The sequence below is a fragment of the Eimeria mitis genome, genomic scaffold, assembly GCF_000499745.2.
Source record: "Eimeria mitis Houghton genomic scaffold, Emh_scaff1485, whole genome shotgun sequence".
Lineage (NCBI taxonomy): Eukaryota > Apicomplexa > Conoidasida > Eucoccidiorida > Eimeriidae > Eimeria > Eimeria mitis.
In genome coordinates, this window is record NW_024014283.1 from 1 (window position 1) to 10,888 (window position 10,888).

General features: G+C 48.6%; 3 protein-coding genes across 3 annotated transcripts; all 3 read left to right on the plus strand.

Annotated features, from left to right (window-relative positions):
• Positions 1 to 17: 17 nt before the first annotated feature.
• EMH_0038000 (uncharacterized protein) lies at positions 18 to 1,016 on the plus strand (the record flags this gene model as incomplete). The annotated part of the gene is made up of 1 exon (XM_038022293.1): positions 18 to 1,016. One exon carries the CDS (start codon positions 18 to 20, stop codon positions 1,014 to 1,016), a length of 999 nt encoding a protein of 332 aa, XP_037878147.1.
• A 1,741-nt stretch (positions 1,017 to 2,757) lies between these two features.
• EMH_0038010 (kinesin, putative) lies at positions 2,758 to 8,111 on the plus strand (the record flags this gene model as incomplete). Its single annotated transcript, XM_038022294.1, has 9 exons — positions 2,758 to 3,379; positions 3,658 to 3,756; positions 4,089 to 4,288; positions 4,786 to 4,924; positions 5,071 to 5,168; positions 5,460 to 6,758; positions 7,026 to 7,183; positions 7,587 to 7,698; positions 7,866 to 8,111. The coding sequence occupies 9 exons, from the start codon at positions 2,758 to 2,760 to the stop codon at positions 8,109 to 8,111; spliced, it is 2,973 nt and encodes a 990-aa protein (XP_037878148.1).
• A 1,796-nt stretch (positions 8,112 to 9,907) lies between these two features.
• Positions 9,908 to 10,861, plus strand: EMH_0038030 (uncharacterized protein; the record flags this gene model as incomplete). The annotated part of the gene is made up of 2 exons (XM_038022295.1): positions 9,908 to 10,413; positions 10,744 to 10,861. The coding sequence occupies 2 exons, from the start codon at positions 9,908 to 9,910 to the stop codon at positions 10,859 to 10,861; spliced, it is 624 nt and encodes a 207-aa protein (XP_037878149.1).
• Between the last annotated feature and the right edge of the window lie 27 nt (positions 10,862 to 10,888).

The following is a 10,888-nucleotide window of genomic DNA, read 5'->3' on the forward strand; positions in this document are numbered from 1 at the left end:
GCAAACGGGTAACCCTTATGTTCTTCGCGCTTGCTTCTGCAGCGGAAGAGATGATCCAGGTTTTGATGGGGACGATACTTGTATTCGTCGGCTTCTCTTATTTATGCTTTCTATCATTTGGACACCAGCTGGAGGCATACTCAACTCTCAAGGATTCCTTTATTTCCACGATTATGCTCACAACGGGTTTTTACCCCCTATCGCAACTCTTCCACGCGAATGGTCTCATAGCTGGGGCCTTTGTTTTCCCCTATCTCTTTTTCATGGGCGTGATTTGTTTCAGTTTCTTCCTGTGCGTTCTGCTCCGATCGCTGGCGTTCCGCTCAGCTGAAATCAAAGAAATGGAGAGGCTTGGGAAGATTGAGCATCGTTCACTACTTGAATCGGTGCGTATCTTTTTTGCGGGTCTTCTCTGCAAATTTGGTTCAAAGAAAGCAGTGCAGCAGCAGCAGCAGGAACAAGAAGATTCAATGAATTTCGGAAGGGCGACGGCCACTGAGCAACAAGATGAGGCAGATGAGCTGCGAAAGATACAGGAGGCCGGAAGGAGGCGAAGGGAGAAGCCGCTGAAAGTTGTGGAACTGCCTCCCGATGTGGTCACCAGTGCCCTATCCGACGAGCAATATGCTGCGTTGCCAGATGAAGTTCGTGTATATGCAGCTCAAGAAGCAGCTTTCTTTATTGACAGGTTCCGCACGATGGCAACTCAGTTGAGCCTTGGCAGCGGCAACATGGTTTCTCTCCTCCACCAGCTAGAGAACGAGACGTACACAGAAGTCTTCAGGCTTTCGCACGAAGTAGCCCAACAAGAGGGCCATCTGCGACATGAACTGTCAGTTTACACTTCTCAGGTGGTCAATGGGCAGCAGAGGCTGACAGCTTATATAAAATACATTGAAAAGGCACTGCAAGACAGGGAAGGGGAACTCCAGTTACAAAAGCGGGAGCTGAATATTCTCGAGTCCCGAATGGAGGGTGATCTACAAGAAACTGACAGGCTTGAAGGTCGTCACTGATAAGTTTAAAATATATTATCCTGTAGAAAGGGGCAAACAACGTGGAACGACTTCAGCCTCATCAACACAACTGTCATCGAATTGCCTGGGCCCTGAAGTACGACAAAAGTCGAGTTTGCAGCTGCTATTTTACGTTCTAGCTCTCGGCTGTTGCAGACTTATTTTCAGGGGCACTGCAAGGCACGTACATTCAGCTCGATTGCGTGCAGTTCTTCTCTCTTTGGATACTTAAAATCCAACTACTTAATGCTCTGTAAAGACTAACGTTGGAAGAGCTACTTCCACATGTCGCTGATGCGCTACATGAGGAGCTTCTCGCGTGCGATAAATGACTTTTACCGACAAATCGCGAGTTTCATGCCAATTATGGAATGCGGTTGCAAATCCAGCTAGAGCGAGACATTTTACCGTTGAGGGCCTATCTCAGTGGCAAAGACCTTGACTTCTAAGGCTGACTCCTATGGAGTGAGCTGGAGATTTCTTTGGATTGTTCACTTCGAAAATGGAGAGCGACTGGGACGAAGCCGGTGATAACTCTGCAGGGCGGTACGGGCGTTTGAGGTAGGTTCTAGACGAAAACGTAGACTATTGTAGAGGTCCAAGTCGATGCCGTAAAGCTACGAATAAGCGTTAAAAATTCTGGGAACCAAGAGGCAACTGTGAGCCCCCTAGNAAGTTGTAATGGACCCTTGAAGTCTATGGGGGCACTTAAGTGAAGGCATCTTACGATTTCACTCATATCATCCAAGCTTGTTCGAGTACTACTCTTGGGGCTTGACATTTCTTGTTAAAGGCACTGCGGAAGGTACTTGCGCAGAAGTCCTTTTTAGCGGGGTCTTCAAGTGCCGTGCAAGCGGCATGAGCTCCCAATGACTAGTTTAGGCCGCGGAATCGCTGTTTGCTCATCGGTACATTGAGGAACACGGCATCCCTGGTTTTTACTTGCGGGAAAAGGATGTTGGTCTATACACGAAGGTTGAACTGTCCCAATCGAGCACTCATCATAGGTAGGCCGCTTGTTAGACGGCAGCTCCTTACGACCAACCGAGGGGCGGTGATTGTCAGTAAAACAAGTGCACAATGTAAACATTGTTTTGTTACCCTATTTATCAGCTGATTGAAGCTCAGTAGGCGCCCGCTACCAAGTGTGCATTGGCGGCCTTTCAGCACGGAGCAAAAACACACGTTACAGCTACTTGTAGGCTCCCATTCGTCAGTGAAATTCATCNAGGGACTACGGTGAAATGCATATTTTGAAATATTCTTGCAGTTTGTTTCGCTCGCCTGAAGCGTACACCTCCACTGCGCACCGGAACGGAGACGCGACGCCGATTGTGGCCGCCCGTAGGAGCTTGTTTTGTAATCGCTATTCCGTAATAGGCGAAAAGGTTAGGAAGCTGGACAAGCAGCTATGCTGTGCGTTTGTAGGCGGATGCCAAGTCCACTGCGGGTTGTGCTGAGAACACTCGTAGGGTCACTTGGCGTGGACCGATCCATCGGAAAGTATAGGCGGGGGTCAAGAATACTCCGACCACCTGGTTGCCTACCATAAATATCTGCTAAAAGTATCTTGAGACAGTAGGGAAACTTACCCATTCTGGACTGGCGGTCAATTCGTTCGTGTGAGCCCAGGCGGGAGGTGCTGCCTCTCACCAGAAAACCAGGTGCTTAGCCCATTTCTGCGCCTTGAGATTCAAGCAACATAAGAACATAAGAGCGTTTCACAGAAGGAAAAGAGAGAATGTCGTCAGTTAAAGTGGCAGTTCGTGTACGGCCCTTCAATGACCGTGAGAAAAACATGAACGCGCAGCTCTGCATTAGTATGGAGGGGAAGGCCACAACAATTGACAACGCCGAAGATCCCAAGGGCGGGAAGAAAACATTTTCTTTTGACTACTCCTACTGGTCCCACGATGGCTTTGAAAACGACGAAACAGGCTACTCCCGTCCCATTAGCTCGAAATACGCAGATCAGCAACGTTTGTACAACGAAATTGGGAAGGATGTGCTCAACAACGCTTACGAAGGCTACAATGCATGTCTGTTTGCCTATGGCCAGACTGGGGCTGGGAAGAGCTACTCTATGGTTGGATACGGAGCAAACAAAGGCATCATTGTGCGTGCATGCGAGGAGATATTCGCGCGTATCGGTGCAAATACAGACCCAAATCTACTAGCCGAGGTGCAAATCAGCATGCTTGAAATATATAACGAACAGGTGCAGGACCTTTTGATGCCCATAGAAAAAAGGCCCAAGGGAGGCCTCAAAATCAGACATACCCCACAGCTGGGGACGTTTGTACAAGACCTCACAAAATGCCCTGTTGATTCGTACGCTGCTATCCAAGCAAAGCTTGATGAAGGTGGGGACCACGCGTGTTTCGAATCAGCCGCGTAGACGATGTCTGTGAACCTTCTCACTGCTTCTGGTTCCGTAGGGGCCGTGCGCCCATAGTATGGAAGTGAAGTAAAAGCCTGCTAACAATTCTCGTCTAGATACGACGAAGCGACAGAGACTGCATTAAAGCTTCCTCCCTATAGATGTATCCGTATGCGTGAACTCGGATGTGAATGTGAATGTTTAGAACACCTAACGCTTTAGTGAGGCGCAGCCGGCTAGCTTGGCTGACTGCAATTGCAGGAACAGCCAATCGGACGGTTGGAGCGACGCTCATGAATGCGACATCATCGCGTGCACATACTGTGCTACAAATTAACTTTCGGCAAGTTACCGTAGACGGTGCGTCGACGCTTCCCTGCGCAAGTGAATCCCCGACGGCGAGGCAGGCCAGGCAGTACAATTCGCTACTGGAGGACGAGACATTTCCAGAAGGCCTGCATGAAGGTCTAATGGTTAACAGACATGCAGACCTGCGCCAATCTCTGGATAATGGAATCAGCAGTAGTTTTCATACGGATCTTCTTACTCGCTTACTTTGGTGCTAGCTGCGGGAGTGAACTGAGAACGAATTCCATCGTATTTTCCATAGAATAAGATTCTCCTCAGTTGTTGTGACAGTTGAAACTGCCGTGACAGCAAATGCGCTCTCCATAATGTGTGGGGTTTTGCAGCTGGCAGCGGAGAGCCAGTTTCACAGAAATCTTCGGAGATAAGCTTGGTGGACCTTGCGGGGAGTGAAAGGGCTGGGTCTACGGGTGCAACAGGTGACCGTTTGAAAGAAGGATGTGCTATTAATCAGAGCCTGAGTGCTCTAGGAAACGTCATATCTGCTCTTGCGGACAAAGCAGCTGGGAAGCTCAAACCGGGTCAGGTGAGAGGCACACTTGAGGCTCCAAGCCTCCAAGCTAAGTACTGCACTGCGCATCCACAAGTGCACCAGTGGAAACTACGAAGTACCTCTAATAATGGAAAGTGTCCCACCTGTAAAGCTGAGCACAATTTGTTAAAGGGGCCGATTCATCCTCTCTTTAGTGAGTTTTCCGCTCGTCTGCAAGCTGTAGCACTCCTGCCTAATTCGACCGGAACACTACGGTTGGTTTTATTTGAAAAGTGGAGTACTCCCCCAAAACAATGAACACTCAGCCAGTGCTTCAAGCACTTCATGTCGCCAGCAAATGCCTCTGAGGCCTGACTACGAGTAGCGCAGTTCTTTGTGGGGCATCATGAGCGATCGTGGCATTCTGAACTCCTGGCGTCGCTAGCGGGAACGCGCGAGATATGTGTTTTGCACTCGCCTAAAGTCGACGGAGCCAAGAGGGCTTTTCCTCTCGTTTATGATCATCTCAGATGCATTTCTTCTGGCTGTAGGTTGTGCCGTATAGGGACTCTGCTCTCACCCGCATCTTGCAGACGGCTCTTGGTGGCAACAGCAAGACGTGCATGATTGCAGCCTTATCTCCAGCCACAGTGAATTATGAAGAAACCCTGAGCACGCTCCGCTACGCAGGTAACCAGCTCCTGTGCAGCATTAAATTTTGTGGCATTCGTGGTAAAGCCGAACAGTCCCAGCTGCGCAGTAAGGCGGCTTTGCTTAAAATTCTTCGAAAAAACAGAGCTTGCAACTCATCTTTTTGCAACTCCACGCTACCTCAGATCGTGTCAAGCAAATAAAAAACGAAGCTACTGTGAATGAGAACCCCCTCGAGAAGCTTATTCGGGAGCTTCGAGAAGAAAACGAAAGGCTGAAGACCGTGCGTCATTTATTCCATCTTTCGCAGACAAGCAGAAGCTTGTTCAGCTCTCCACAGAGCCTTGTCCTGGTGTTACAAATACTCCTCTGACATGATGTTAGAAACACTCCTCTCCCTTCTGCTGCCTGCCTTCAATACGCCTGTGGACACGATTTTTGTTATTGCCATAGGCTGAGGTTTCCGCATGACTAAGCACATCCAACAGCATCACCGCCATGCAAAAACTTGCATCTCATTATCACAGTAGCAACTTGGTTCAACGTGTTACATGTAATATGCGAGTGCCTGTAGGCTATGGGTGGCGGTTTGCCAGATACCGCGCCGGGTGCAGCGGCTGACCCGCAGATGGTGGAGGAACTCCGAAGACAATACGAAGAGGAACTTGAGGCGAACAGAAGGGCCTTACAAGAAATGACAATGTCATGGCAAGATAAGCTAGAAGCCGCAAAAAAAAGGAGACCCACAGGTGTAGAAGTCTGGGATACAGAACAACTAACGCTACCTTATCTCAGCAACCTCAATGAAGACCCGTTGCTATCCGGAAAGATCGTTTTCGCACTGCAGGAAGGAAGTAGCACCATTGGGAAGCCTGGGGGGAATAATGAGCCTAATTTCCGCATCGGTGGGCTTGGAGTATCTCCTCTGCACGCTGTCATTGATGTAAGACATATTCAAGACGCAGGAGACGACAGCGGTGAAACAGCTTATGAAGTGGTGCTAACCGCACATGGGAAGACTTCCATCAACGGAATTATCCTTGGGGAGAACGAGTCAAAGCTTTTGGAACACAAGGATAGGGTAATATTCGGACATAACAATATGTACGTCTTCGTTGACCCAACGGATATGGACAAGACACTGCCGTCGTGGGAAGAGGGAATGAGAGAGGTGACGAAAGATGTTATTGATGAGTGCGCGACTCAACAAACCCCGCAGGCCAAGCTGGCTGATCTAAAATACCAGGAAAAGTGGGAAAAGTTACAGGCGGATATACAGCTTTTCGAATCTGAAAAGAAGGACCTACTTAGGAGGGTCAAGGATAAGGAAGCTCTCGTTCTCGCTAGTGAAGAAGACCAAGCTGAAGCAGAGAGAAAACTGAAGGCGGTTGCCGCTGAAAAACAAGCTATGTTGCAGGAATTAGGCAGAAAAGAAGACGAGCTAAGGGCAAGGCGCTTGCTATTGGAGAGGGAACAGAGTGAAGAGGCAAAACGGCAAGATGCTGAGAGGGCAGCTCATATTTTTCTGCAAGAGGTCATAGGCAAGACAGCGCTGCTTGTAGAAGAGGCTAATGGATATGCCCAGGAACTTGGAGTGGGCGTTTACTTTTCGCTCAAGCTAAACACCAAGTTAAGGAGCGCTGGATGCCTAAGGAGCACCCTAATCGGAACATCGTTACAACAAACAGAGATCGTAATCCGCGTGCAGAGAGTGGACTCAGATGTTGTGCAGCTATGGAACTTGGATTTGTTCGAAAAAAAGGTTTTCGAAATGAGGGAACTGTACACACAATGGGCGGCTGGGCCAAGGACAGAATCATATATAAAAGAGGGCGGAACAGATCCTTTCGCTTTGGATATGGATAGCTACCAGGTGAGCGCAACGCAGTAGAAAGGCTGCGCTGAAGCTGCATATAATATATATATATATATATATATATATATATATATATATATATATATATATATATATATATATATATATATGCCTATAGAAAGGGTACATAATATGACATACATTCAACATGCAAGCGATTTGATGGCATACATGGACGTCAGCGCCTCTTTTGCAGCCCAGTCTACGAAATGTTGCTCCCTTCAATTTCTGCTCTGAAGCGAGCTTTCGTTACGTGCATTTCAGGTAATTGGGGAGACCTACCTGTACCTTGATACAATTCGCTGCCTTTTGCCTATTGATTCAGAGGTGTTCCCAATCATTGATGCTAACGGGAAAGTGTGCGGCAAGCTTACCCTTTCCGTTGGGATTGAAGTTACCTCGAACTCCGACGAAGCTGACGGGTACGACAGCATAAATTGCACAAATTGAGTAGGGCAGGCTAGGGCTGCTCGCAGCGTCCTCTAATTAATTTTCATCATTCGCCCCTTTACACACAAATATTTCGCAAGGTACGATCAAGCAATGTAATGAGAGGAAATTGTCCGGTGCTATTGTTGTTGAGCCGCCAGTCAGGATCACATTGAGGACGAAGTGGACATAGATGCTCTTCAATCAGTAGTAGACATTAAAGGTCACGAGATGACCCTTACAATAACGGTTCACTCGGCAAAGGATCTGCCAGAAAAGCTTTGCAAGCACCCTCAGGCAAGAAGATAGGCGTTTTCTAGAGTGGCTAATGCGGAAATGTTGCAAAGCCAGCAGCTTTACGTTTGAGAAGTATTTGAGCATAAATAATGTACGCAGCGTGCAGCCTTCTACGATGCAGATTATGTACCGCTGGCTGGACGGGGAGACAGATGTTTCGATGATATCCTTAGAACAAGCTTCCCGCAATCCTGTTTTCAACAATTCAAGGGTTTGTCAGCCTGCAGGCTCTTCCCCAGGCCATCATGGGCAGCAAACGCATAGACTACGCTCAGCAGCCATCATCATATTCAGCTGATTTTTTGCCTTTCACGAGAAAAACAGTATGAGAGAAAATGGAATTCATGTTTCGACATTTCCCGGCTCTGTTGTATGCAGAGCTTCACCATAGGAGTCGATGATTCCACAGCTGAAATGCTGAGTGGCGCCCTGGTCTTTGAAGTCAGCGGCAAAATGGTTGAAAAAAAGTCCAAACCGAAGCTAAAAAAGGGCCACACGGCGAAGACCTCCAACGCTGTCTTGTTAAAGAAGGAATTAGAAGAGAGTACCAAGGCCTTACACTGCGTAGAACAAGTTCTAAACAGCGAAGGGATATCGATTCAAGCGCTTGTCGGCGACTTATGAGGTAAAAATACATGCCGCATGCCAGTGCATAGAACTGGCGGCGTGTATCTCTATGTTCTTTACGCTTCGTCGCATAGAATCGTAAAGCTAGAATGCTCAAGGATTGTTGAGACGGCAGCTGGACCACGCGGATAAGCGTAGCACCCGTGTTGACCAGGCAGCGCCGGAAGCAGCACAAGTGGTGAACAGGATGCACCACATATGTGGCAGCACTTTTGGCTCGAGGCATTTTCTCTTTTAGTAAAACGAAAGTAACGTGTGAAGAGCGCAAACGCTTCTCATGCCTAGATTGTACGCGTCATTTGTCTTGTGCTGGCAAGGCATGATATAACAAAAGTGTCACCGATGAGGGATTACTGGTTTGCGACGGTGGTCAAGCATTGGCTTTGCGGAGGCAGCTGCTGCATTGCGAAGAGCATTGACTGCCAACGCCATTGCCGAAGAACTTTGAAAAGCTCCCTTAAGTGAAGGGTAAAGAGCTGGATTGAGTATATACCGACAATTCNGACCTTTTCCATTTCAGAACACAGGAATGTTGGACGAGAATACCGTTAAGATAGTGACCAAGGAAGTAAACTGACGGATGAAGACTGAGCTAGATACCACGAATGCTTGGGCTAGTTTTGGCTCGAGGGTAGGCAGCACATGCACATCACAACCGGGAACTGAATGGGGGAGCACCCCTGAAGCAGCTTCCCTTCCAGGCAATTTCACCTCAGTGAAAGGCCATTCTAAGTTGAATTCCGGAGCACACTGAAAGCCACACTTGCTCACCAAAGCATTGCCTCAAACGCATCGAACGAAACGAATCTAACTTCGACATGGACTCGCACAACTCCCAAGATTCCTTCAGAGGTTCTGGCGCACCGAAACCTGCGGATTCAGAGAGCTGCGAGGGGCACGAAACAGCAATGAGGGCCAAAGCCTAGGTGATGCCTCGATGAAGGCGTCAATGAAGAGTCTATGACGGCAGGTCGTGGGTGCCCAACGAGAGGTTAATTTCAGTGTTCACGGATAACATCCGATAAATATATTTGGTATAAAAATTTCGTTTCCTTGGAACCTGTCAAAGTGACTGCAGAGCACCTGGTTTTAGCCGGTCTGGCACTGCTGCTTGCCAGCACATTACTACGCATTTTTTGCGCTGCTCACACTGAATGGAGCGTCAAAAATTTTAGGCTGCAGCGTCTCATCAATGCATAAAAATTGTTATTTGTCAGCTCCCCCCAGTTCTACTGGTCGCATTAGCTGCAGTGTAACACGGCGGCATTCACTGGGCACTACCACAGACAGGTGACCGGTTCGCCGTCGGCAGCCGCTGGGAGAGGGCCACAAGTTTTCCTACTCCCTGACTACCCCAGCAGAAAACATATGGAACATCGTTTTCCCATATTTATCAACAGTCGAGATTTCACCATTTCTTGCTGAGCCCTTTCCGGGGCCAGAGAGCCTGAACCCCATGGGACACTGCCGAACGATCCAGCAGTGTCGTCAGCAGATACTGATTAGTATGGCGTACGAAAAATGAGGCGACTCAGCAATCATTTCACTGTTTCTACGCCTCGGTATGCAGTGTGTCCTTATTTTCACCCACTCCTACATTCGCGGGAGTTTGCTACTGTAGTTTGTCTGGACTACATTCGATGGCGCAAAAGACTTGGACTAGCCCCCACGGGGAAGTACAAGATGTGGTTTCCTCCCTAACAGACAATCCCCTACAAGCAAGAGATACAGAAACCGCAACGGCTGCGTTGTTAAGGGAGCGCAAACAATGTAATTCGCCAGTGCCACCGCACATGACCCCCCGTACACGGGAAGAGAACAGGGCGAAGCGGAGGTCTCTAGAAAAACGACTACTTTTGGGAGACCCACACCCCACTAGTCTCGGAGATGTACTTAGGGACCAAACTCCACTTTTGAGGAGGGAGATGTTTAGAAGGCGGCTCTTTCCCATTCGATTTGAGGAATCAGCCAAAAACGTAGAGGAAGTACAGCAACTGCTAAAGCAAAGGCAGCCTGTTAGCCAGCTTGTCATTTCCTTGCTCTATCTGGCGGCACTCCTACTTTTCCTCGCATATGCTTTGGAGATTACGAAGATATTTGAGGCAACAGACGGTATCGCGTCCCCGTTGAAATCCGCGCTGGCGCCCACGCTCTCCAATTTCAACTCGATTAGCTATGAGCTGGCAAAAGCTGAACAGGCGACTTTGTCTCCAGCATCAATAGCTGCACTTCCAGACTCGGGCCTCCCAGTGGATATCCTTATGCTGAAGAGTAAAGCTGGTGTGGCTTCTTGGCTCATGTATGGTTTTATTCCCCTGCTTTACGGGCCGTCGCCACAGTCAAGCAACTTGGGGTCTGCAAGAATTATCGGCAATTGCTTTAGACTCACATTTCGGCAAGTGTGTGTGTGTGAGTGTGTGAAGATGCAACTAAAGCAAGCGGTGTCGGTTGCTGAAAACGAGCCAGCTCTGGTTTAACTTTCCCATTCCCCTTTTAGAGCCTGAAATGTTCTCTCAGAACATTTGGCGTATGGCGAGCACGCAGCACGGGATTTCGTGGGTGCGCTTTATGTTGCACCGCAGCTGTGGCTGTTACAAGTGTCTCTTTGTCTGCTACGTTATCTGTATAGGTCGAGCTGGAAGAAGTTGATGGGTTCGACCTGGGGTATGAAGGGCTTTGGCCCATGGCGGCGACTGGAGCCGCCTCGACAATTTCGGCGGGAAAACTGCGGTCCGACAACCCTCTAACCAATCCGCCAGGCTCCAGGTTTACGT